The following is a 27,501-nucleotide window of genomic DNA, read 5'->3' on the forward strand; positions in this document are numbered from 1 at the left end:
GCCCCCCCCCCCCCCCCCCCCCCCCCCTACCTGAGGGAGCAGCACGCCCCACTGCCCCAACCCCGGGACCACCTGCCCCCCCTTCTCCCTGTTCAACCCGCACCGCTGCCCCAAGCCCAAGCAGCGGCGCCAGGCCTCGCCCAACTTCACCGCCCGCCTCAGGACTACAGATGCAGTCTCTCTGTTTCCGTCCTGACTGAGGCCAGCCTGCAGGCAGGGAGCAGAGCATGAAGCTGAAACTTAACTCGGTGTGAACTCATCTCCAGCCTCGGTTTTTCTCCCCCATGAGGAACGCAGAGTTGCTTTTCCAGTCTGAACACACATCTGCCTTTACAATGTGTCCAAATAACCCAACGGTTTCAGGTAAAGTGTGAAATATCACTGTGGATTAAAACATGAGACGTGAACAAATAAATGTACAAATGCAGCTCAAACTACCACTTCCCCTTGTGCGGGTGAGCTGATATTTGCATATCTGACCACAAATGTACTTACAACATTCTCGTGATGATTCTGATTGATTTGTCTCACTGTTTCATTAAAGATCAACTCTATTCAGAGAGGACTACATGAAATGATCTGGTTTGAATATGTTGGAAATGATCTGGAGTCATATGAGGTTAAACCATAAGCTGCTCTCTTAAGCTTTGCCTGTTTTTAACCTTATTGTTTGAAATAGTTTAAAAGGTTTAAGTTATTAAACAGCTTTGATTCTTTGAAGTTGTGCTGGAGTTACTTTATAGCCCAACATTAGCTACCTAAGCAGGTGTCGGGGAAGCCCCTCCTCATGGGCAGCGACGTCTCATTGGATCGCCTGCAGAGGGCCAACGTGGTCGCCCAAATCATGCATCACCTTCTCAGAGAAGGAACTCCTGGTGCTCATCAGGAACCACCTGGTGGCCAAAGTCCTGCACGACACGGTTGGCACGCTCGTCAGGGAGTCCAACCTGCCCTTTACCACTCCTCCTGCGTCACCCCTCCACCGTGACCCCCAGCACTCACCGCTCAGCCGCTCGTGCTTCTCCCGCATCTTCATTGGCTGTGGCCTCGTCCTCCGCCACTCCTTCTCGCTCGCTCCCACATCCCTCCCCGGCCCCCACCTGCCCTCCCCCCCGACCATGGACAGCATCATCACGGAGTACCTGAGGGAGCAGCACGCCCGCTGCCCCAACCCCGGGACCACCTGCCCCCCCTTCTCCCTGTTCAACCCGCACCGCTGCCCCAAGCCCAAGCAGCGGCGCCAGGCCTCGCCCAACATCACCGCCCACCTCAGGACTACAGATGCAGTCTCTCTGTTTCCGTCCTGACTGAGGACAGCCTGCAGGCAGGGAGCAGAGCATGAAGCTGAAACTGAACTCGGTGTGAACTCATCTCCAGCCTCGGTTTTTCTCCCCCATGAGGAACGCAGAGTTGCTTTTCCAGTGTGAACACACATCCGCCTTTACAATGTGTCCAAATAACCCAACGGTTTCAGGTAAAGTGTGAAATATCACTGTGGATTAAAACATGAGGCGTGAACAAATAAATGTACAAATGCAGCTCAAACCACCACTTCCCCTTGTGCGGGTGAGCTGATATTTGCAAATCTGACCACAAATGTACTTACAACATTCTCGTGATGATTCTGATTGATTTGTCTCACTGTTTCATTAAAGATCAACTCTATTCAGAGAGGACTACATGAAATGATCTGGAGTCATATGAGGTTAAACCATAAGCTGCTCTCTTAAGCTTTGCCTGTTTTTAACCTTATTGTTTGAAATAGTTTAACAGGTTTAAGTTATTAAACAGCTTTGATTCGAGCCAGCAGCAGGAGTCATTTAATTAGCATTAAACACACTTTCAAGGTTTAAAGTGGCTTATGTTCAAAGTCAACTGTATACATCTCTTTTCTCTAATGCCAGTTTATTATTATTTATATTTATTCTTTGAGATGTCTACATTTTAGCTTTGTTTATTTCTTCTTTTTATTTCTAATTATTTTCTATGCACTTTCAGAAGAGTATTGTATTATGCTGATGCAACAAACATTTCCCAGTTTGGGATTAATAAAGTAATTATCTTTAAAAAAAACTGCAGACATTTTGCGATACTTTACAAAAAACCTGATATAGTTACATCCTACCAGTGCTCACTCCAACCCAAAGTCATGTGCACAGTAGCTAAAGCCTAGATATGGCAATGAAAAACTTTAGTACCAGGCCCCTCCAACAATGCAATGTAATATATAAAGGACATAAAACAAATAAAACCCCAAAATAGTGAAAGAAATAACAGGACAGACATGAAATAGTGCAAGAGTATGTTGGAAAATGTGCAAGTAAATACAAATAAAATAGACTTAGTGCAATAAGAATCTATATAGAGGAAAGTGGAATTTAATATTGAGATAAATTGCAAGATTCAAACAGATACATGTTTATGGAGGCAGTTTGCAGAGCTCAGGTGTTTAATAGTCTTAAGGCCTGAGGAATGGAACTATGTATGGTGGTAGAAGCCATAACTGCCGTATTTTGCCCCAAAATTGACAGAAAAAAGGACACAAATCTACAGGTAAGTCATGGGTATGACATTTTTCAATAACTGCCCAATAAATATTAAAAAGTAGAATTTTTGGAATGAAATGTAATTCTATCAAAGCTCTTGGATGATTTCCCAGAGCTTTTTGTGAAATCTTTTGCAACTCAATACTGGAAACATTCAACAAGGGAAATGTCTTACATTGCACCACACGTATGATGAACACTGTTCCCTTTCCATAATCACAATTCCCGTTTGCTATTGGCCAAGGTCGGTTTTTATATCCAACCTCTTGTGTTTCTTAACAGGAAATTGACATTGGGACTTACACAAGCAAAAGCACGAGTCAAATATGTTGGCATCAAAACTAAATATCAGCCTCAGGTGATTTATTTGACGAGATCCTTTGAGACACATGTTAAAACAACACATAACGGGCAACACCTTAAAAAGTCCCCCGGGCTGCATCACATTTACAAGCATGAACTATCCAGCAAGTTAACACATAAATATAAAGGTATTTCTTCCCATAGCATCTGCTCCACGCTGCTACAGCTTGTGCGATGGTTGCTGGTAATTGTACTTTATTGTAGTATTCGCGATACTTTTACTCCACTACATTTTGTAGGATTTCTTTTAACACATTGAAATCCACTGCATTGTTTTAACAGATTGTTGGATGGGCAGCAGTGGCTCAGACCAAAGGGTCGCAGGTTCACGTCCCGATCAGACCCAAAACAAAACAAAGTGGACTGGCAGCTGGAGAGGTGCCAGTTCACCTCTTGGGCCCCGCCCTTGAGCAAGGCACCGAACCCCCAACTGCTCCATGGCGCTGGCACCGACAGGTTGCCTCTTCGTTCTGGACCTCTCCAAAATGCATGTTCATGTGCACTTATATACTTCAATTCTGTGTGTGTGTGTGTGTGTGTGTGTGTGTGTGTGTGTGTGTGTGTGTGTGTGTGTGTGTATTTAAACTGAATTTCCAGATAAATAAAGGTCCATCTTCTTTTAGTTGCTTAGCACAGGGGTTTTCAACTGGTTTTGTCCCAGGGACCACCATTCGGACTAGAAAGCAATCCGCGGCCCACTGATGTGCCTGCGCGTGCGCGTGTGTATTTGGTGTTACATGCATAGCTCAATGCATGAAACATGAAAGAGAGGCCACGCAGATTTTATAATAATAAAAGTAGATTTATTAAATTAAATTAAATTAAAGATTATTTTAAAGAAAGAATAAAGAATAATAAAGTGTTGTGCAATTCAGTATTGGGAAAAGTAACTAAAAATGTCATGCAAAGTCAGTCTAGGTGTGTGACAAAACAACAACGGAGAACAAAAATCCAACAACACCGGAGAACCAAAATCCAACAAATGAAGACCAAGGCAGCCTCAACTGCTGGCTGGTCAGGGCTTTTATAACCCAGCCAGGACAGACCTGTCACCAATCACCTGCTGTAGAGACAGAGAGATTGAGAAAAGCAGAGAGAGATTGAGAAAAGCAGGGAGAGAGAACAGGCTTACCATTAACACAGGGCGGGGCCTAAACCCGCCAGGGTCGTAACAGTGAAAACATGGGAGAATTAGGCCTACCTGTCAGTGTGATATCTGGGCGTGGTGAAGTCCACACAGCCTGTCTATTCGTGGCGAAATGGTAGACAGAGACAGTCTCATGTCATTCTCTGGATCAAGCCTAGCCCTGTACTTATTCTTTAAGTACGCCAGTGTAGAAAAACCACTCGCACACAGGTATGTGGTTGGAAAGGGCAAAAGACACCTCATTGCTTTTGCAGCAAGCTGTGGAAATTCTGTCTGGCAACTTATCCAGAATTTAACAAGGGGCTGTGTGTCGTACATATGCCTCCTGACAGAGTCTGTGGACATCTCAATCAGCTTATCCTCTTCCACAGCCGTCAGACTTGACCCTACTGATGCATCGTCACTGAATGGGAGCAGGATCCACTTGCTGTCACGGCGCCACTCTTCCGAATCAGTGAAGTACTTTGCGAATTGACGCACAAGCTTCCTCAAATGCTCACATATAGTGTCGTTGATGTCAGTGCTGTCAGGGTATTCCTCAACTGAAGGAAACATCGCCAAGTTATTGCTCTCCACTCGTTCGATCCACTTTGACATTTTTTTCACAAATGCGTCGAGCTTCTCGTAGAGCTGCATGACGTTTGCATCTCTCCCTTGCATGGAGCTGTTCAACTTGTTCAGCTCTGCAAAAACATCTGTGAGGTACGCCAGCTTAGTTAACCAGTAACTATCGTTGAAATTGGAAGCCAGATCAGAATGCTTCTCGCACAAGAACTCGTAGATAGCTCCGCGTAGTTCAAACACACGGGCGAGCACAGCGCCGCGAGACAGCCAACGCACCTCTGAATGATAAAGGAGAGAGCTGTGTTCACTTCCCAAGTCATGGCATAGGGATGAAAACAGGCGTGTATTCAATGCGTTTCGTTTTATGAAGTTGACCGTCTTGACAACGACATCAAACACACCACTGAGCTCAACACTGAGATCTTTGGAGGCGAGAGCCTCTCTATGAATCAGGCAGTGTGTCCAAATTACCCCCGGAGCCACCCTCCTTACATGCGCAAACAGTCCAGTCTTGCTGCCACTCATGGCTCGGGCCCCATCGCTGCATAATGCAACGCACCTCTGCCACGAGATATTGTGCTCCGTGAAAAAATCGTCCAGTGCTTTAAATATTTCTACACCGGTAGTTCGCCCGGGCAGTGGTTTGCAAAAAAGAAATTCCTCGCACATAGTGCCACTGTCCTCGTATCGCACAAATGTTAACAGTTGCGCATCATTAGTAACATCTGTCGTCTCGTCGATTTGAAGGGAAAACAGAACTGTCTGAAGTTTTGCCATCAGCTGGTCTTTGACATCATTTGCCATTTCCCCAATTCGTCTTCCGATTGTGTTGTCTGACAACGGAATAGTTTTTAATTTGTTGGCACATTCTTCGCTTACCATAGCTCTGCACATATCTATGGCTGCTGGCAATATAAGCTGCTCTGCAATGGTATGGGGCTTCTTACTTTTTGCAACCCTGAGAGCGACCAGATACGATGCTTTCAGTGCGTTTTCATTTATTTTTGCACTCTTCCTCATGGTAGCCTGCTGTCCTTTGAAATCACGCAACATCTGTTGCATGTACTCAACGGGTTTGGCCTTCAAGTGGACGTGATGCGTCTCCATATGCCGCGTAAGTTTCGACGGCTTCATAGCTTCATTACAGAGAATTGTTGAACATACGAAACACAGTGGTACCTCCTCTCCTGCTCTGTCTGTCGTCACTGTGAATCCATATTTAACATATTCCTCATTGTATTTTCTTTTTCGTCTTTTTTGCGAAGTTGACGCTTCGGAAGCCTGTCCTTGCCCTATCGTGGCGGCCTGTCCCTCTGTCGTGGCAGCCTGACCCTCTGTCATGGCAGCCTGTCCCTCTGGCACTTTCCTCACTACAAAACGATCCATTGGTGCTAGATATATAGCTAGACTAGTACATATGTAACAAATGTTTGCTGTACTACAACCTATCTTAAAATACTCTCGTCGGCTATGCTTATAAATGTGTGGCAACTTTGCTCGCAAGACTGTACGTAATGAATAATAAGTGAGGTTAGCGACGCAACTCATTACCATTAGCGAATCACAGGCTACCATAGACTGGATAGGCGCAAGGCTACATTCTGTCAGCTTGAATTTCCTTTATATTATTTTAAACATATTTTTCACGATATGTAACGGTATTCTGGAAATGTGTTGAAATATCAAAGCGAATTTATATTAAAAAAAAACAATGGTGAACTGATCAACATAGGCTCTTGTCACGGACCACATGCAATGCCGCCGCGGACCACCAGGGGTCCGCGGACCACCGGTTGAAAACCCCTGGCTTAGCAGATTTAGTTCTTTAATGATATTATGACAAGTTAAGCCACCTAGTTTTTTATAAAGTCATTCACATCATGTTTACTCAGCGCAGCAATGATGTGATGAACTAATTAAAAAACAATAATTATAACACAATCATTTTAAATATTTGATGCTTAATTGGGACGTTCTGCAGAATAAGAGCTCTTAGTTTTGGTACTTAAAGTACATTTCGATGCTAGTTGTCCAGCAGTGGCTCAGCAAGTAGGGGCTTGGACTGGGAATCGTAGGGTCGGCGGTTCAAGTCCCCGAACAGACTTGAAATATGGAAGGTGGACTGCTACTTGGAGAGGTCCCAGTTCACCTCCTAGGTCCTGCTGTGGTGTCCTTGAGCAAGGCACCGGACACCTCCAATCCCCCCTCCCCATTGCTCCCAGGGCGCTGCACAATAGCCACTGCTCCTAGTACTAGGATGGGTTAAATGCAGAGGACCAATTTCACTGTGTGTGCTCTGCTGTGTGCATGTATGTGACTAATAAAGAGGGTTTCATCCTCCGATTCTATCTATCTAATACTTGTTGACTTTTACTTATAGCTGAGTATTTTCAGACTGTAGTATTGCTACTTTTACTTAAGTAAATTATCTGAGTACTTCTACCACAAAACTAAAAGTGGTTCCCCTTGAAGCACACAGCTTTGCAATTTGCTTCAAAGCTACATTTTTTGTCGATACGATATCCTTTTAATTAGATAGCTGGATGGATGGACGGACGGATGGACAGACAGATAGAAGTACTTTATTGATCCCAATTTGGGAAATGTGTGCATTGCAGCAGCATAAAGACAAGGCATTGTACATTAGAGAAATAAAAAGAAACTAGAAATAAACAATTCAAAATGTAAACATCAATAAAATATAAAATAGGATTTAAAAAAGTAGAAAATAAATCAAGCTTTTAAAACAGTAGTTTTTTAAAATAAGACCACTGTTAGTACTTATGATATCAAAGGGAACAAAAGGTCAGCACAGTGAGGCAGTGAGGAAACCAAGACATGTTAAAGTTGCTTCATGTGGGTTAGTCCCCTGCCATAGTGTACTTTCTGATTGGCTAAGTGAATAAAAGGCCAGGTGCCTCCTTTACTCTTTCACTCTTCCTTGTTTGCAGAGAGACTCACACATCAGGAGAAACCTGACAGAGTACTACTTTGGGTAAGAGCTTCTTACCTTTGTTCTGAATGAACTTGAATGTGTGAACTTGAATAGTAGTGTCTAGAAATGCTTCTTCACTTAAGGTCGATTGATTCTTGTAATACGAAATAGGTGGGTTTGTTCTTCTGCCTCCATTGCACTGAATATAAATAAGTGCTAAGAGGCTGCATACTCTGAAAACGACATACCTAATATACCAATGTCTGAATGCCAATGCTGCTGCTGTTGCGTTTTAGGAAGTGCGTTGAGATTCAATATTACATCCCTACAAAACTAGTTTCAGAATGAAGTGCTAATGTGTTCATACTCAAAGTTTTTATTGGTTTCAATATGTTGTTCTCTTTAATAAGCAGCATTTTGTTGGTTAATAAAAGCACACTGTTTTTTGCACTAGACTTCTGATCCACAGGAAACTTCATTAAGAGAGCTGCGTTGTCACATGTCTTACATTTTCTTTGGTTTAGTCTGTTGATTAACATGTTGAGAGCTCAAATCGGTCAATTTGTACATGCAACGTATTCAACTTCATCGTCACCAACAAATAATAGAAGATAATCGTTGACATGGTGTTTATCATTGAACATCTGATGGAGCTCTTGCTTGAGGACAAACCGCAGCTGATCGCTGTAGCATTTGCTGACCCTGAATTAATGCAATCGTTTCTGGACACAAAGATTTGAATGCTACAAAAAGTGCGTTAACCATCTGTAAAGTCTTTCTACACTCATTGAAACCACCATATTCAAAAAGGACTGAAATGGTGGTAAATCTCTGCCTGATTTAATTAAAGTCCTGCCTGCCTGCCGACTGATCAGGGGTCATGTGGTGTCCTCTGCAGCACTGAGGCTCTTTCACAGGCCTCCACTGAAGCAGCAAACAGGGAAATAATTGACTTCTTTCTCCACTTCATTTATCTGTAGTGGAGTCTCTCTTCATATTTGTATTTAAAAGCATTTTATTAACTTATAGAAAACTATATATTATTAAAAAGTGGTATTGAAACGTGATGTATTGGGACCACCCCACAAAGTTGGGGTCGAATTTCACAAAATTAAAGAAATTAACCTTTGGAGAATTATTTGTACTTTTATTTTGTAGTACTACTTAATTTGTACCTTTTTATTTTAGAGTATGTTTACTTTAATTGACCAGTTTATATATTTAGGTAAATAATCTAAGTACTTCATCCATCAAATTAGACTTTACAGTTGCACTTCAGGCTTTACCGCTATATTTGCGGAATGTCAACATGTCTTGTAAAAATACAAACTTCTTGCTGATGATCCTGTTCTTTCTCCTCCCAACAGCCAAGATGTTTCTGTGCTGGTGGCTTTCACTGGTGGCTTTAATCCCAATGACCATAAGCATCAACCCTGGGGTAAAGGTCAAGCTAACAACAAAAGGCATTGAATACGGTAAGGTTTGTACTTTTAGTTTTAAGTCGCTGACTCCTTCCAGAGTTTTTGATAATGTTATTCCCTTGATTTTTCTCTAGGAAGACAACTGGCACTGGCTTCGATCCAGCAGAAACTCAAAACCATCAGAATCGATGATATGTCAGGGAAAGTGAAGGTGTCTCGCATTGGCAAGGTCAAGTACAGCCTGACAAAGTAAGAACATTCTGACAGTGGATACTTAAAGAAGCTTTTGGGAGTTTTCCCTTTCCTGTAGTGTGTATAGCTTTTAGTGCAAGTAAATGGTCTACAAAGTCTCCTAAACTTCTCTCCAGAGGGAGTTTCAATCTGCCTGAACTGGACTCCTTTGTTTACTTCTGTAACCTAGTGACAACACTATCATACACTCACACTTCTATTGACTAGAGGTCAAACACATTGTAGAATAGGCTAAGGGGCGGGACATCTCTAAACAGTTGACCAATCACAACAGAGCCGGCCTATCAATCAGAGCAGACTGGGCTCTGGTTTCAGACATAGGGTGAAAAGAGGAGCTGCAGCACAGGCAGAATGAGAAAAATAAGGAGCTTTTTGAACCTTAAGCATGGAGAGAGGCACAAACTGCAAATATGGAAGCTGAAAATACACATGCATGTTGTCTTTATCAGTTTGAAAATGGTGGATGTTGGATTGCCAGAGGCTACGCTCAATATGGTGCCAGGGACCGGTGTCAGACTGTCCATTGGTAACGCTTTCTTCCGTTTGCAAGGAAACTGGCGAGTCAAGTACCTCATAGTGTAAGTGAAAACAGATTTCCTCCTTAAGGTCAAACATTTGGGGACATTTATACCCCTAACCCTAACCCTCTCTCAACAGAAGTGACAGCGGCTCTTTCAATCTGAACGTCAATGGTATCAGTATCGGTACAAGTCTCTCCATCAAGAGTGATGAGGCAGGCCGGCCTGCGGGCAATACTGTTGACTGTGCCGCAAATGTTGGCAAGGTGAGCATACATTTCAAACGTGGAGCAAGGTAAGAAAAAAAGAATAGAAACTCCTTTTTAATCCATTTTAAAGAATAAAATGTCCCGTTTTTTCAAAAATTGACATGCTGCTATATTTCCATTTCAGCTGGCTGTACAATCTGTTCAGCAATATGTCGAAAATGCTATACGAAAGGCAATGCAGAAACAGGTGAGGGCTGCAGACAGTGGTTCCTTTCAAAACAGCTCATTCAAAAATCTCTGTGAGTTCTTGTGAATTTCTCCTCTTTTTTTTTGCAGATCTGCCCCCTGGTGGCCAATGCAGTATCTGACTTGAACAACAATTTGAAAACTCTCAATGGTAAACCATTATCTTTATGTCAGTGTATGTGTGTGTTTCATTGAGGCCGAATAAGTGAGAGACTTTCTGCCTCATCACCACAGTTCTAGCCAAAGTGGACCAGTTTGCCGAGATTGAATATTCCATGGTGGCCTCGCCTGCAGTGTCAACAACCTCCATAGACTTAAGCTTGAAGGTAAGAAACAATCATGACCCTTTTGTTTGCTCTTTTGCTTCTTAGGGCTTCCGTACTGGAGTCATGGTTGCTTTCCAAATGTTCTGTTTCTGTTGTTCCTTTAGGGTGAGTTCTACAACATCGGGAAGCACCAGGAGCCTCCGTTTACCCCCGCGGCCTTTTCCCTGCCGCCCCAGATCAACAACATGTTGTACATCGGCTTGTCCTCCTTCACCGCCAACTCTGCGGCCTTTGTCTACAACTCAGCCGGAGCGTTCAGCCAGTACATCACTGACGACATGGTTAGCTGAACTCCCCCCCCCCCATTCACCTCATCTATCTTCTCACATGACATCACAGTGATATACCTTTCTGACTCCCAACAGATCCCAAAAGCCTCTCCCATCCGACTCACCACCGGGACGTTTGGAGTTTTCATCCCGCAGGTGAAAACATATTCCACTCAGGGATGTTTTTGTAGCCGGACGCGGAAGTTAGCATCGCTAGGACTCTCCGGCAAACACACTTTTATTATACTTACAGGTTTTGTTCAGCAGGATAGTCTGTACATTATTATGATTTTGGAAAATAATTGCAATCACCGGAAGTTAAAAGCTAACGTTAGGCTATAAACGTGTAAACGCATCGCTGCAGATTAGCAACCGCTAAGCTAAAGGCGGCTAATGTTGAGCGTGATGACATTCAGACTTCTCTTATAGACACTTGTTAGCAACCAACCGCTAAAAGAAACTTCAGCAGTAGGGTATTTACTGACACATTTAATGTAAACGGTCAAAAAAATGCTAACGTCAAGCCGAGGGGAATAAAAGTGGTAAAATGCTAACTCTTTTCCGCGTTTTTGGGGTCATTTCTGCATCAATCTATCGCTTTTTTGTCAGCAACATCTCTACTTTTTCAGATCGCCAAGCAGTTCCCAGGTCTGATGATGAAACTGCTGGTGAAGACGGTGAAAACTCCCATCATCACGTTTGAAACCAACAACGCGACGGTTCAGGCCTTTGCCACAGCGACGGCTTACGCGATCCAACCCAACGCCACACTTTCCCCCCTCTTTGTCCTGAACCTGGTAGGTGACACAGCCAGCATGATAAATAAAAAGCCATTTGTTTGGTTCACTGTCTCACTATATTGTCTTTACAGGACTCCAGCGTCAGCGCCCGAGTGTTCGTCAGCGGAACGAGGGTGGCTGGAGCCCTCACCCTAAACAAGTGAGTAAATAAAACTTGAAAATGGGGCCAAAAGGTCTTTGAGAAGACGAACATGACAGTTTAATTTACCTCATTTGCACAGAATGGATCTGACCCTGGCCACGAGCTATGTCGGAGACTTTCAGGTGAGATCTCATTCTAACACGAGTCACAGTGTGCACCATCAGTACCAACTTAACCAACTAACCCTACCTCTAACCTGCAGGTCAGATCCCTCGACAGCATCTTCCAAACGGTCCTCAAGTGGGTGGTAATACCAACACTGAATGGTGAGTTCTTGCATTATCACTTTGTTTTCTATATGAGCTACTAAGACTTGATGAGAGGACTGACAGATTGACAGGTAATTGCAATATACTGGGACACTGTTTTGCTTTTTGCAGTTTAATATTGTCCACTGTACCGCAGGTTAAGTCTTCAGAAACTAAATGAAGTGCCTTTTTCATTTGAAAATCGACAGAATATTGCATTTTATTTTTAATTGTGACTTATAATTGATTAATAATTATTTCAGGTATTTTAAAAAACAAATGCATATATTGGAAAGCTAAAATATATGGTGGAAAAAACCTTTAATTTTACATTATTATAAAAAGTCCCCTTTGGGATTCGATGAGACAGAAAGGCACACTTAGTTGCCCATTTAAAATTGTATTTATTATTCATATTTCTTATAACCGTGTTGCATATTGTTATTGCTATTTTTTCTTTGAAGCCATAATTTGTCCGCTTACCTTTCTGTTTGATGATTAATTTCCTTTCAATTTTAAGCAATTTAAGCTGCATTTAATTCCAGAAATGTCCTAAGTTTAATATAAGACTTTAGCTCATTCACTTTTTGTCACTCCTTTATCTGAATGTCTGAACTTCACGTCATAGTTGATCTTGCAAAGGGATACCCTCTTCCTACACTTGGAAAGATGACGCTGGTGAACACTCAGCTGCAGGTCCTGAAGGTCAGACTGGTTTTCTATAAAACTGCTTTCATTATAGGACGCGTATTTTAACGAGGGTCAATAACTCAGAAGACAACATCTTAAATATCTAGACACTCCACGGAATTTTCATTTGATTTCTTCATTGCTTTTCATTTCTCTCTAGGACTACTTGATGATTGGGACCGATGTTCAGTTCAAGGGTTGAGTGGCATTTCTGGAAGCTTCCATTTCTGCACCATGAAGACACAATCACAGTTCAACTTCATGAACAAATGAATGATGTAGAAATATTACCGTGCCTGACAAATTCTGATCTCCTGTTTGTCTTGGATATCATCTCAGGTTTTCATACTGCTTTTCTTTTTAAAAATCAACCTCATATACAATGTTTTCAGGGCACAGTCTGCTGGACGGGTTTGCATCTTTTTGAAACACGCTCTTTTTAAAGCGCATCGCAGCACTTTCTGCTGCCAATTTATGAAAAATGTGATCTGATTTTGTGTCTCACAGAGCGATGCAACTAATGTGCTGATGAAAATCAAGCCACAGTAGTTTGTGTTAAACAAAGGTTAAAATGGACCTCATCCAAACCAGTTTCAGCTTCTTAAAGGGACGTGTCACACATTGTTTTCTTTTACCTTTAAAGCCATTTTTAATCTAGTTTGTCTTGGTGTGATTTACTGTTTATCGGAGATATCGGACAAAGAAAGGTCTGCCTTTTTAATTAAATATAATGGATCAATATAGCACTTATTTTGTATTGTTTAAATCACCAATAAATACTTTTGAAAGACTCACCAGCAATGCCTCTTTCCGGAAACCAAGACCTGGTTACTTAAGATAATACATGGATCATTTTGTGAGCTGTTTGTTGAAGGAACTATTTTCTTTCTACCAAATTACACCCACCAACATGCCATAGGAAGCATACATCCACTCATGGAGGAGCGGCTTTTGCTCAATCGTTGGTGGATGAAGTTTGGTTCAAAGAAAATAGTTCCTACATTAATCCACTCTCAAAAAAGACACTGCTCTGTAGTTTTTCCAAATATATTTTGTTGGCCGAGTTCCAGTATATCATGTAGACGGCAGTTCAAAATGTAAATAAATACACCTAGTACTGACAGTTTAAATAATATATCGCAGTTTAATAGCTCATCACAGCAGTCCAATGTGACCAAGAGTCCATGAAAAGCATCCAGCGTGTGTCGTCCCAAAAGAAAGATGGCCGTGCACTAGCTTCCCCATCTTTCCAGTGGTGTCCCCTGCATCCCTCATGGCCCTGTTTCAGTCCTGGTTGTGTTTGGGGCCACATGTTCATCGTAGTGCTTCACTGTGTCTCTCAGGGAGCTGTGACTCAGGACCCGGCCTCTCAGGCTCTGGGAGTTGGCCCGTCAAAATCTATATTAGAGACACAAGACATTCAGAGTGAGTGAGTGATGAAGGTACCAGATAACGCCTTAAAGCTCCTTTTTCTTGTTGGTTTGTTACAGCAGTAGCAGAAGGCATGATAATGAGATTGACAGATTTGTATTAAACACTGGAACACCTGCCTATTTAAATTTTAGGATAAATAAAGAAAATACTGGGCCCAAAACCCAAAAGTTTTCAGATCCATCTTTAGGTCAATATTCCCAATTTTGAAGTACAGTTTAGTAGGGGTTTTAAGAGGGTGAAAGCAATATCACTTTTCCTTTTAACATAAACACCGTTTTAAATCTTGAAATGTTTCGCTATAATCCTGACTAAAGTGTTTATTAACACTTAAACACTCTGTAAATCTGCCTCTTTGGGACGGTTAATGTGTGGTTTGATCAGACGACAAGTCATTAGCCATCCGATTGTAATTTAGATGTTTCAAATCGAGATAGAAATGTAGGGCTGAACGATTGGAAATAATTATTGCGATTTTCTAATATGCAATTGCGATTTAATATGCGATTATTTTTTCAAGGTCCTCTTCTCATGTATTTTTCAACAAACACAAGCAATCAATCAATCGTGATTACAATCGTGAACCTCGTGAGGTAGCAACAGTAGCGAGGCACGTTCTGCACAATACCTGACGTTGTGCAGCATCTTCCTTTTTAAAGCCAAAATAATTCCACACAACTGACGTGCTGCCCCTCTTTGGTACCAAACCTCCAGCCGTGCACTCTTCTGACGAGCCTGAGGACATTGTGCAACAGGGTCAAGCGCAGCGTTGACTTCTTTCCCTGCCTGCTCGGCTCGCTCGCAAGTCACGTGACCAGATCACGTGACCAGTCAAATCGCAGCCTTTGCGGTTGGAAAATCGCGTTTTGTCATATCGCGATATTATCGCAAATGCAATTAATCGTTCAGCCCTAATAGAAATAGAGAACAACGGGAATCCAATGAATGTGATTTTGGCAGAATAATAGGATCCCAACACAAGATGGGCTGATCGGAAGAAACAAAATATCAGGGCCTTTATATTTGGTTATTATTACAGCCAGGTAGTGGGACGTTCAATTGGTTGAAAAAGTGCTTTCTGATGGGAGTACTAAACAACAGTGACAGATGTATCTTTGGCATGTACCAATACATCTGTAATAAACATTTCAGGCTCTACTTTTGATAAAATGTGTATATGACGTAAAATCTGTACCTCCACCAGCACGTAGTCTCCAGCGCTGATCGGTGCTCTGTTGGATTCTGCAGACTGAACCTCAACCTCCTGTTTGGGGAAAATGACTTTGGTGTTTCCATCAGTTCTCCCACACAGATCCTGAGCAGATCTTTTACTCTCCTGGATAATAAAAAAAGGATAGCAATAGATAAGCGGAGGGGATCGGGGATCAAACCATTGGCAGATGTCCATTTAGTTTGTGGAAAACAATCTAATAGCCAGCTGCAGGGAGGCCAACCAGGAAGTTAGAATCACACTGGTTTACTGGATAAGAAACCAAAGGCATCCACTGGATTAAGATTATTGCAGAAAATAGGATTTTATATACAGCGAGGCAGCAGCATCTTTGTTGTGTGGAATTGTTTTGAGATGAAAATAACAACAGTCTGAGCCACAGTTCAGGTCTGTATTTTATTTGTTCCTGTTTTTTCCTGCAATAAGTGGTTCTAACGAAATGGAATGAAGTGGTTCTGTTTGAGTTTATCTTCAACTATTTAGCTCCTAGCAGCCTTTTTTATTTGGAGTATTGGACTGCCAATACTTTGTACGCGTTTAGTTTACATTTAGGAATAATATCCAGTCATGTGTGCAGTACTCACCCCCTCCACCAGGACGAGCTGTGTGCTGCCCACCAGAGCAGCGTTGACCCTCCCGGCCCCCTCCCTGAAAACTTTGATACACTCCTGCAGACGCCGCTGCTTCACCTCCGCCGGCACGTCATCCTCCAGTCGATGGTAGGCCTGCGTTTTCTGGAGGGAGGAAACCACAAGGTCGGTTACAAGAGTCTCGATCATTTATGGAGCGACTGAAGAGAGGAGCTGAAATGGGACGTGACTGACCTTCCTCATGCTGTAGGCGAACAGGAAGCCCACGTTGTAGCCCACCTCTCTGATCAGAGACAGAGTCTGGAGGTGGTCTTCTCCGTTTCCCCGCAGAAGCCTGAGATGAAGTCGCTGCTGAGACTCACCTCTGAAACACACACCACACACTCAGTTATTAAAGGGGCCCCTATTCTGCTCATGATCAGGTTCATATTTGGACAAGTTTCCATTCTTCAATGTTGAAAAAGCTCTTTATTTTTCTCATACTGCACCTCTTTTCACCCTCTGTCTGAAACCAGAGAAACTCCACTTTGGGATTTTAATGTTTGAAGACCATTTACATGCACTAAAACCTACATAACACACTACAGGGAAAGGAAACCCCCAAGGAGTATAAAAGGGCCTCTTTAAAGTAACACATTGTAATGTGGATCTTACCTGGGACAATCCTCTTGACGTTCTGGACAAGATCAAGGTAAGCCTCTCTGGTGTAGCTGCGTATTTCATGAGAAAATACATTTCATTAAACACCTCACTGACATGTTTGATACAGATCGCAACTACTTTACAAACAGAATTGCTTTGATGCTTTAGTTTGAGTTGTCTTACCCACGACGCATCGCTTTGAGGACTTTGCTGCTGCCGCTCTGAGCCGGGAGGTGGATCTGCCTGCAGATGTTCCCTCGCTCCGCAATCAGATGCAGAACCTGTAAACACATGAGGAACTTCTTACACTGACACACACACTTCACATACTGTACCTCAGACAATGACTTTCACAACATTTCCTGGCTGATAAACGAATGAAATTGGCTCTTTCCCAGTGTGCCAAAACTGTGCTCTTATATTAAACTTATATCATCAATACTGGGTGAGCAGGATCTCTGTTTTCAGCCTATGAATCTCAGGGTGTTGATTCAGTCCCATATGTACGGTGGCCCTGAAGTGCGAGTCAAAACAATATTTGACAAAATACAACGACATTTCACAAATTAAGGAAAGGGTATTCCCTGATGTTGTTATTAAATATTTCCTTAGGATTTCAATCTGTTCTTCCATTTTTTACAACTCAGTTTAAAATGTGTGCGGACACAGCTGAGTAGTACCAAACTGGAAAGACGTAGCGCCGTCAAACAACCAATCACAGCAGTGTTTCTCCGGGTTAGCTCTGTCCAATCACAAACAAGGACTGTTCTCCCTGAAGGAATACCCTTTCCTTAATCTTTGAAATGTTAAAGCGTTTTGTGAAATGTTGTTTTGAATTGCACTTCAGGGCCACCGTACATATGAACCGTTTTGGTGTACATACACTAAAAGGGAATCAAATATGTATTATCACCAGGAGAATTAAGGTTTTTGTTGTATTTGCTCTTAGAATATACTTGTATTTTAAGTAGTGTGCGGGTCTAACAGAAAGTAGGCAGTTGTATTGAGTCATCAAAACTATGAGCTATTTTTAAACATTTCCACAGTCCTATAAAAACCTTACTCAGGTCTAAAGTGTTTAGTGAAGTGATGACGTACCTCATCGGGGAAGTCTTTGGGGTGGGGGGAGGTGAATCTGATCCTCATGTCGGGGTCGACGCGGGACACTCGGTCCAGCAGGTGAGAGAAGCGCAGGCCTCCCTGTTTGCTCCGGTAGACGGTCTGGAAGCCCTCGCTGAGCCGGGTCGGCCCCGAGCTGCAGAACTGCTCCTCCGACAGGTCTCTGTAGCTGTTCACATTCTGACCCAGCAGAGTCACCTCCTTCACACCCTGAGGACCAAACATCCAGCACACACACGTCAATCACTTATAAAGTCATAAAATGTGTCCCTACCCTGATTAAACCCCAGATTAATGGCTATTCATGCCTTCAAATGTCTGATAAAGTTAAACTTTTGATGTATAATATAATTTTCATGTAAATTCCACAGTTAAAAAATGTTTGAGATTTAATATACTGGCATAACGCACATTTCAAGTCACTGTTTTGCAGAAATGTTGTGGAACAGCCCTAGCATTGCTATCAGTGCACGTCTGTTTGTAATAAAGGGGTGTGCAGCTGCTCTGTTTGCTTCAGCACTTGCCTGGTCAGACAGCATCCGGACTTCCTCCAGTATGGAGCTGACGGGTCGACTCCTCTCCCTCCCCCGGGTGAAGGGAACGATGCAGTACGTGCACATGTTGTCGCAGCCGCGCATGATGGACCTGAGGGCAGAAAACACAGGAAATCATCAGAGGTTAAAATATAAGGACATGGGTTGCGGACGAATGTTATTTTTTTGAAATGACACAGAAGGACCTAAATCCATGATAAGAGCTGTTTGGATTCTCTAGGTGATAGGAAAGGAGTTTCAACGCTTCCTTTACTTCTCCTTTAGTTTAGGAAATACTGGACCATCCTTAATGAAAGGAAAGGAGAGGATGCTGTCCCATAACATGTGGTTGTTTCAATTACATCCTCCAGAAACACTCACACAAAAGCACTGTTTCCGTGGGGAGCGTGGTGGACGGGCATGATGTCGGCGTAGGTCTCCTCTAAGGACAGCAGCACGTTGCTCGCCTGCCGACCTCCGTCAGCGACAGTCAGGAGGCGGGGGAGGTCCCGGTAAGCGTCCGGACCGGCAAGAACGTCTACAAGCTTCTCCCGCTCCAGAAGCTCCGTCTTCAGCCTCTCTGCCATGCACCCTGGACCAACACAGCCATTAAATATATATGATAGTCTCTGGAAGAGTGTGAAAATGTCTGGACTCTAGTGGAGTCACTTACCTAAAATCCCGATCTTCATCGGAGCGAGGCTCTTTTTCCGTCTCTTCTTCATGGCTGTGAGTTGTTTTAGTCTGTTCCAGATAGTTTGTTCGGCCTTTTCTCTGTAAATATGAAGTTGGATCATTAGTTAAGAATCAGATTTAGTTTGTATGGAAGCCATGAAAAGTGGTGTTCAGTTTTTCAAACATTTGAGCATTTGGCAGGAATATTGGCAAAGGGGTGAGGTTGTTTTTATTTTGGAAGTTCAACCTCCCATAATTAGTCTATAATAAACTGTGTAGCCAAAATACCAGACTAAGACCCTACATTTCCATTAAAACCCACGTTCTCATTTGCAATAATGCATGCTATTTTTCTGGTTTCCAACACACACAAACAAATGCATACATTAAATATAGACCATGAATAGTGACCAGACAAAAATGTATATATTTCTTTCAACATATAGAAGAACTTACATTATATTAAATTACTGGCTGAATTTAAGGAATATGTGGTGGTTAAACATCAGGAGTGAAGTTGGAAAGAAGATTGAACTCATTTTAAGGCTTTTATTTTTTTTGACAGGACAACTTTTGTGGTGACGCACATGGGTTTAAAATTCAAACCAGCAGTTTTGAAGTTATTCCTGACATAAATGACATTATCTTACCTTACGGAGCATGTCACCAGAAGAACAACGTCTGCCTGTAATCACAACAGTATATTTAGATAACTGTGTGGACATACATGGTGTTAAATGGTTTTACTTCTCTTGAATACCTCATTTAACTCCACTGTGCGTAGGTATCCCTTCCTCTGCAGGATGGACCAGGCGATCTCTGTGTCGTTCACATTCATCTGACATCCATAGGTCTCAAAATACACTGCAATGTGAACACAAATCCCCAGTTTAACAGTGTTACCAAACACTTACAATGAACTAAATGTGCTTTTCAGTCATGCGGACCCACCTTTCCTTGAGTTTCCCATCTCCAGGTCCTCAGAAAGATAGCTGTGGTTATCATAGAGATCTTCATCTGCAGCAAAACTTTCTTCACTGAAGCCCCTTTGATGAAATCCTGAAAACTTGGACCACAGGATAACTGACTCTTAAATGCATCTACATTTGTCTTCGTCTCTTTTGAAGTCACACTAGTGTTAGCTAATTTAGAACAATATCTGGGTTTGACAGCCCTGTGGGGTCTCCAGTGTTGCAGAATAGTAAACATGGGTTTCCTGAGGGACTCCATGCTCAGTTAGCTAATAGTAGCTACACAAGCTTTGTAACTACTGTAAGATTTAGGTCTGACTGAGCAACTATATAGTTGAGTTAGCTACTTCTAACGTTATTTAGTAGCTTACTGCATGTCTCGTTTGTATCTTACTAAATAGTAACAGTGTAAATGCTAGCTGAGTTGAGTAAATGTCATTCAGCTTTTCATGTGTGACCAAAGATGTCTTATTATCAAGAGGAAGATCTTCCATTTACAAGATGTCGTTATGAAAACCAGAAAATAAAATTGAGCTGTGAAAAACGATAAGGTGTATAGGTGAAAAAGTACCTTTAGGTATACATTTATAGCATAAATACCTCAACATTATTGAATAACATTAATATTATTATATATATTATATGAGTCGGCTTTATTCCAGTACACAGGCGTAAAACCGATGCAGTTGTTGTTGTTTTTGTAATATACATATGTGGTCGTGTCAGGAGGAATTAGGTTATTGTCCTACTAAGTCGTATTTATTCTTACACTGTTTATTAAAATTCAAAAGTTAATTTTAGTTAAAGATAGATGGTAAATGTTAAGCAAACGGTCCAGTTAAACAAAGACGGAAGTAACTGGTAGTGACTCATCTTGCACCACGACAATCCGTTAGCCGAAGATGTCCCCGAGTACGTCTATCTTCACGGTCCGTCTTAAAAAACCTCCTGACGTAAAACAGTTCCGCACGAAAGCAAAGGCTTCACACGGAGTTCTTATTCAATTAACACATCTTGGATACTCTGGACACTTAGTAGTGATCGAAAAAAATCACAGTTTCTTTTCAATGTATAGTCCCAAACTCAGGCCAAATGGGAATACACAATAATTGTTATTAACCTCTCAAAGGATCTATTATCTATTATCTATTGTCAAATGTCTTTTCATTAGGAAAAGAAATACTGTAAAAAACATAATCTATTTAGAAATGTTTTAAACAGCTGTGAATGCATCCTAGTTTATACGAAATCACTGTTTATTTATGTCCAGGACTCTATATATTTTGTATGTATATTTTCTGGTCTAGATGCATTTGTATTTCAATAAGAGTTCATAGTTGTAGACACTTTATTTCAGGGAACAGGTTGAATAATTGATGCATGGCAGTCAAAATTACTCCTAAATGTTTTTTCTCCATCTTGTGCAAACCATATATCATCATGTAATAGATATAATCATTTGTTTTACATTCTTTGTTCTCAATCTTTAGTTTTTTCTTTTCTTTTTGTCCACGTGCCAGCCATTTGTTACATCATGTTTCCATATGTTTAGATTACACTAGGCTACTTATGTTTCTGTGTTCAATCCTGCATGGCAATGAAACCAACTTGAATTTGAAAGCGGTGACAAAAAAGAGAGCATGCAGAAAGCTCAAGGGTACAAAGAGTGAGTGGGGGGAGTGGGGGGGGGGGGGGTGATGATGTGTGATGTGGGAGTGACTGGCAGCTACAGGTTCAGTATAAACTGACCATGGATGCAGGGATGACAAGCAGTCCTGCTCTTTTTGTCCAGCCTTTTCCTGGCAGTGTGAGATGATGACAGTGGAGGGCACCAAATAAAGAGGACCTGAAGCTCAGAAGTGACACAAACAAGGTGAATTAAATGTAATGTGTGGATGTAAAGTCAAAGCTTGGATAATTTCCCAACATTTTTTTTAGATGAGCTGTGTTCCTTCATTCATCTCTGCCTGCTGCAACTTCAGTGCCTCCTGCAGAGGGATGAGTTGGGTTCGGGGAAACTGTGGTTTCAGCATTTTTTTCTAATGTAATTTCTACTCCTGTCATTTATTCTGGCTGTCCCTTCTTTTCCAGGACTCGCTGTGAGGATGGAGAAAGCTGTGCTGCTGCTGTTTTGTTGCCTGGTCATGTCTTTATCAGGCTCCCCGCTCTACCCATCCATTAGGTAAGTCCTCACACATTTACTCACATCATTTTACAATTTTCTTTAGTAATTTCACATCTTTTAAGAAGGGTAAACTCAGCTTTTAAGATGTGTAGACGCCCAACGATGGCATTAAAAATAACATGATGTTAAATCATGAATGGTTCCCAAGATTGAGAGAACAGCTGATGTGGTTATAAAGCTTTATCAAGAGAAATGGACAACATCTTTTAGACATTTGAAAGCACAATAAGACCCAATTTGAATAATTCTGAGGATATCTAAACATGCAACATTGAAACTGGCACAACAACGCTTTCTGTCATACTTGAAATGTATCCCAACAGTGTCCCAGTGTCACAGAACTGATGGGCTCACCTTGAGAGAAAAACATTTTTAAATACAAGTTCAAATGTGTTTTGATGTGTGGCAACCCGAACAAATGGACCGTGAATCTTATCTGCAGTCCGGGGTGGGGAAGACAGGGCAGGAGAGTGAGGGTGAGCAGGGATAAGAGGTGTTACTCTTTCTATAAAAGCAAGATCATTTTCTCTTTTCAATATTTTCTTATTTTAGTTACAAGGGAGAGGCAATCACAAAATAATAATGACAAAAAAAACAAAACCCACAAAACAAGAGCAAACAAACGATCACTTTTCTATATATTCTTTTTATTATTAACGATGATGTTTTCATTGATGGTTTTCTAAAAACATAGGCAGATTTTTAGTGTCTCAGATGGTAGAAGTTTGAATGATATTATTATTATTTAGCCATTTTTATACATCATTATTAAACATTTGTTGTGGTGATTTGGTGCTATGTAATAAAACATATATTATTATTGTATGTTTTTGTTGTTCATTCATCATTATTATTATTGTTATTATTGTTATTTATCTCTGCTATAATTATTAATTGTGTTGTTTTTGATGCTATTAGTGCTAGTATGATTGATATTATTATTTTTAATAACACATTGGCCTGACTAGTCTTTGTCTATTAACATTATTATTTATTATAGAAGTATTGTTGTTTGTGGTATTCATTTTATTATTATTGATATTTATTTATTTGTTTGTGTTGTATCTTTTTAATTGAAGTGTGTTTAAATAGAAACTAAGCACACCTTTATTTTAAAGCAGCAACAGAGTGAGAGGGAAAAGACAATACAGATTCACACAGGATAATAACATTATATAAGTAACTGTTAAATAGGGATATCATAAGGTGAACGTTGGTCATTTAAATGAACATATATACGTATTTTGGTTTTGGATATTAGATATACTTACATGTACGTGTGCAGATGTGAGCAAGTCATTTGTACAAACAGTACAGATTTAATGATATGTACAAATCCATGTTTGGTCATCTCGATGCTTCACAATGAGGAAGATTTGACCCAGAAAAAGAGCAGTGTGTAACGGTGTATATAACAGGACAACTGAAGGTGATGGACAGGTGCTTGAGTATTGGGTCAGGGCAGGCTGAAAGAGTTGGAAGGTCATAATCATGCAGGGAGCGTCTGAGGCGCTCTTCATGTCGGAGCGCTGCTCTCTGCCCATGTTATGTTAAAGAGGGTTAAGATGTCCGCATTAGTCACCGGTTGCATTCACGCAGGACTTTAATTACACTTCTCGCCGAGGCAGCAGAATAAATCATCTTACGAGAGCTCGAGCATTTTACTGTAAGACTGATGATATTCTTCCTCCTCAAGGATCCACTGTGACCGTCAGATCTTGATTGAATAAAATAATTTAGAATAATTAAACTCATATCATCCTTCTATTGGTCTTTATTATTCATCGTTTTATTTAGAATAGCAATAATAATAATTGTATATATTTATTTGTAATTGTAATTATTCATGTTGTCTTATTTCTGTCTCACTTTTACTGAGTGTATTTCTTTTGTCTAATTTTGGATCATTTTATTTCACTTATTTCTCGCTATTTAAATTTTCATTTATGTTATTTGCTTATTTATATATTACATGTTTTCATTATTATTATGATTATTACTGTTATTATTATCATTATTATTATTATTATCATCATTATTATTATTATTATTATTACTATTATTATTATTATCATTATTATTATTATTATCATTATTATTATTATCATTATTATTATTATTATTATCATTATTATTATTATCATTATTATTATTATTATTATTATTATTATTATTATTATTATCATTATCATCATTATTATTATTATTATTATTATTGTTATTATTATTATTATTATTATGATTATTATTGTTATTATGATTATTATTGTTATTATTTTTATTATTATTATCATTATTATTTGTATTATTATTATCATTATTATTATTATTATTATTATTATTGTTATTATTATTATCATTATTATTATCATTATTATTATTATTATTATTATTGTTATTATTATCATTATTATCATTATCATCATTATTATTATTATTATTGTTATTATTATTATTATTATTATTATTATTATTATTATCATCATTATTATTATTATTATTATTATTGTTATTATTATCATTATTATCATTATCATCATTATTATTATTATTATTATTATTGTTATTATTATTATTATTATTATTATTATTATTATTATTATTATTATGACTACACTCATTTATTTAAGGAAAAGGAGTTTTTATCATTTATTGTGATTTTTTTATTTGCTTGCAAAGCGCCTTTGAGCATTGTGAAACGTGCTATTTAAATGCCATGTATTTATTATATTTTAATTATTGAATATTTCTCAGGTTTGGCCGAAGGGACACCTCCATCCTGATGACGTCGTCTTTAAAGAATCCAGACGAGCAGCTGGAGGAAGACTCAGGTCCCAGAGAGCCAGCGGGGTTACGGTCAGTCAAGTCTTTGCTGGAAAGGGTTGGTTTCCCCAAATAAGAAAACATATATCTGTTTCTAACTTTCTTTTACCGGTTTCTAGATACATTTCTTTACGCAGATTTCTGCCTCCACCCCGACACAACAGTCACAGTAGTAACATCTGCATATCCTTTCAGACAGAGGTGTGGAGGTCACTGTGAATAATTTACAGAACTCCTGTGAACAGATGTTATAGGGACAATATGTAGCTCGAAAGAAAGGTAAAATCTGATAGTGGTGGAAGAAGCACCAGTAAACAAAGTTTTAAAAAAAGTAATTGTTAGTAAATATTTGGTGACAAGTAAAAGTCCTGCATCCAAAAACTGTGTAAAAGTTAAAGCCTCAAAATATACAGACATAAAGGTACTTTTGATAATAATGTACATTAAATATACAACTGCTTTGAATCAGGATGCAGTCGTGTGTTCATTATTTTGATATTGCAGCTCTTAACGCTCATTTCTACTACTTGTTATATTGCTTAGTGGATACATCTGTAAATGCACATTATGATCTGTAGGTTCATTTATATTTTGCATTCAAATGATTAAAGTAAATGATGTAAAATGTGTGTACTTGAGTGAAAAGCACAGTGTGGACTTCCAACTGTGGTGAAGATAAACGATAAAGAAGCCTAAAGTGGAAACAGAGTACAGTGTGTGAGTGAATGCACTTTCCAGCTCTAACATCTGAGCAAATCAAAGCAACACTATCTGCAGAAATGTGCTTTCTTTGTAACTGGACTACAGAACAGATACAACCTATGTGTTGTTTTCATGTTCCTGCTTTATTGCACAGAAGTTTCCCTATTTTCTAACGTTTTTCATGATGACGGCAGCTTAATATCTCTCTCCTTGTCCTCTTTTCGACTTTAGCTCGGGACGCCACGCCGACGCCATCTTCACCAACAGCTACAGGAAGGTCCTGGGACAAATCTCTGCCAGGAAGTTCCTTCAGACAATCATGGGCAAACGCCTGGGGTGGGTAGCACGAGAGCAAGAGAGTGGTGCAGGAATGAGTCCTACAACCCGGGATATGAGTTGGCATTCTAGCACTTTTGGTTCTCTTGTCTTGGAATCAATGGTTTTTGGAACGTTTTTTGCTAACTGAAATAAGATCTGTGGCTAAAATGATTTGTTCTACGGCGTAAGATACATCAGTGAATACCCCACTCATGAAAGTGCTCAGCTTATATGTGTCAGAAAACAGTGGATGCTAACAAGTGGCTAAATGAGAATACTGAAGGTCATAACGGTCAAACATTAGCCGCCGTTAGCTTAGCGGGGTTTATGTGACTGTGATGTAGATCCTTTTTAGCCTAACGTTATTGTATTTTAGCTTCCAAAATCACAAAGAGGTGTTAATGAGTGGAGATTATCCTACATAAATGATTGTTTGCCACAGATCTTGTTTTCAGCCAAATCCAACGGAAAATTCCCATTGCTTTTTGTTTCCGTAGGCTGATGCTAACTTCCTGGTCAGCCTCGGTGTTGTCTCTTCAACCTGTACAACGTCCAAAAGAAACTAAGTGTGTTTTAAAGCACAGAAATAAGCAATTAAATATGTTCTTTGTTGTTTTTCTCACAGAGATAAAAGTGAGAGCTACATGAAGCGCCAGTCAGACATTTACGAAGGGACCTTTAAAGAAGATCTAACCTCCATCCAGAGCAACCACAGATACAGAGGAGTGCACGGGAACATCATGAGGCCCAGGTAAAGAAATACTACACACTCTCAGTTCAGTTCAATTATAACGTTGGGTTTATCTTTCGCTGACTTGAGTCTTTCCTCTCCACAGACTGCTGAGTTGAGACCGGTGGATCGGACAGATTGAAGGCTGCCACTCTTCGCCAACTTCACTTCCCATAACCATCACTGCTTGTTTTCCTTTAGCTGGTTATTCAAAGATGTTTATTGTCTTTTGTTAAATTCCCATTAAAGCTGTGAAAAAAAACCCTGCAGCCCAGTTCATGACAGTGGAAAAAACATAGTGACATGACTTTGTAACACTCCCGCTTCTATTGGCTAGCGCTCTAATGCCATGTACGTAATAGGCCAAGGGGCGGGACATCTCTACGTGTTTGACCAATCACAACAGAGCTAACCAATCAGAGCAGACTGGGCTCTGGTTTCAGACAGAGGGTGAAAAGAGGTGCTGCAGCACAGGCAGTATGAGAAAACTAAAGAGCTTTTTGAACATTAGAGCATGGAAACATCACGGTAGAGACACTAAATATTAATCTAACCTGTAAATTATTACAACATGTCCTCTTTAAACATAGTTTGACACTTGTCCATCACCCAAATGTTGAAGAGATCGAAAAATGTGATTTTCTTTTAATGTTTCGCTCCATATCAATCAGAGAAATGATGTCCTAAAGTGTCTCAGAAATAAGGAAAAAAACCATCCATCCATGATTAAGGCTTTAGTAGTGAGTTCAGGTGGCTTTTTCAAAGTCATATCGGATCAGATTAGATGTACTTAATTAACCGAAATGTAGTAATTAGTATATATATATAATTTCTATTTACAAGAACAGCTAACCCTCAGCAGGAAACCCTTTAAG

General features: G+C 40.3%; 4 protein-coding genes across 4 annotated transcripts; 2 read left to right on the plus strand and 2 right to left on the minus strand.

Moving 5' to 3' along the window:
- Positions 1-3,542: 3,542 nt before the first annotated feature.
- Positions 3,543-6,426, minus strand: LOC134882386 (protein FAM200A-like). Its single transcript, XM_063910034.1, has 2 exons — positions 4,111-6,426; positions 3,543-3,972 (listed from the first exon to the last, which is right to left on the minus strand). The coding sequence occupies exon 1, from the start codon at positions 6,193-6,195 to the stop codon at positions 4,114-4,116; it is 2,082 nt and encodes a 693-aa protein (XP_063766104.1). The 5' UTR covers positions 6,196-6,426; the 3' UTR covers positions 3,543-3,972; positions 4,111-4,113.
- A 1,042-nt stretch (positions 6,427-7,468) lies between these two features.
- On the plus strand, positions 7,469-13,470 carry LOC134882717 (bactericidal permeability-increasing protein-like). The gene is given in 17 exon segments (XM_063910609.1): positions 7,469-7,615; positions 8,923-9,030; positions 9,111-9,225; positions 9,678-9,806; positions 9,886-10,041; positions 10,140-10,156; positions 10,159-10,202; positions 10,292-10,352; positions 10,436-10,527; positions 10,632-10,808; positions 10,893-10,952; positions 11,426-11,593; positions 11,668-11,735; positions 11,818-11,860; positions 11,941-12,004; positions 12,615-12,691; positions 12,837-13,470. Coding segments are annotated over 16 exon segments (1,416 nt in total). The 5' UTR covers positions 7,469-7,615; positions 8,923-8,927; the 3' UTR covers positions 12,879-13,470.
- A 330-nt stretch (positions 13,471-13,800) lies between these two features.
- cdk5rap1 (CDK5 regulatory subunit associated protein 1) lies at positions 13,801-20,325 on the minus strand. The gene is given in 15 exon segments (XM_063910610.1): positions 13,801-14,069; positions 15,299-15,443; positions 15,923-16,072; positions 16,163-16,245; positions 16,248-16,292; positions 16,583-16,638; positions 16,754-16,851; positions 17,669-17,899; positions 18,214-18,334; positions 18,604-18,814; positions 18,896-18,996; positions 19,548-19,582; positions 19,658-19,761; positions 19,849-19,926; positions 19,929-20,325. Coding segments are annotated over 15 exon segments (1,779 nt in total). The 5' UTR covers positions 20,128-20,325; the 3' UTR covers positions 13,801-13,947.
- Positions 20,326-21,961: 1,636 nt separating this feature from the next.
- On the plus strand, positions 21,962-26,651 carry ghrh (growth hormone releasing hormone). The gene is made up of 4 exons (XM_063911852.1): positions 21,962-22,050; positions 24,808-24,909; positions 25,810-25,914; positions 26,522-26,651. The coding sequence occupies exons 1-4, from the start codon at positions 21,974-21,976 to the stop codon at positions 26,649-26,651; spliced, it is 414 nt and encodes a 137-aa protein (XP_063767922.1). The 5' UTR covers positions 21,962-21,973.
- The last annotated feature ends 850 nt before the right edge of the window (positions 26,652-27,501 follow it).

The sequence above is a fragment of the Eleginops maclovinus genome, chromosome 20, assembly GCF_036324505.1.
Source record: "Eleginops maclovinus isolate JMC-PN-2008 ecotype Puerto Natales chromosome 20, JC_Emac_rtc_rv5, whole genome shotgun sequence".
NCBI lineage: Eukaryota > Metazoa > Chordata > Actinopteri > Perciformes > Eleginopidae > Eleginops > Eleginops maclovinus.

What these genes read in the sequence shown, in the direction of transcription:
- LOC134882386 (XM_063910034.1), bottom strand. Translation starts at nt 6,195, where the DNA reads ATGGTAGCCTGTGATTCGCTAATGGTAATGAGTTGCGTCGCTAACCTC.
- ghrh (XM_063911852.1), top strand. Translation starts at nt 21,974, where the DNA reads ATGGAGAAAGCTGTGCTGCTGCTGTTTTGTTGCCTGGTCATGTCTTTA. An exon ending in CCGCTCTACCCATCCATTAG is followed by an intron (nt 22,051 to 24,807) that starts GTAAGTCCTCAC and finishes AATATTTCTCAG; the next exon opens with GTTTGGCCGAAGGGACACCT. An exon ending in ATCATGGGCAAACGCCTGGG is followed by an intron (nt 25,915 to 26,521) that starts GTGGGTAGCACG and finishes TTTTTCTCACAG; the next exon opens with AGATAAAAGTGAGAGCTACA.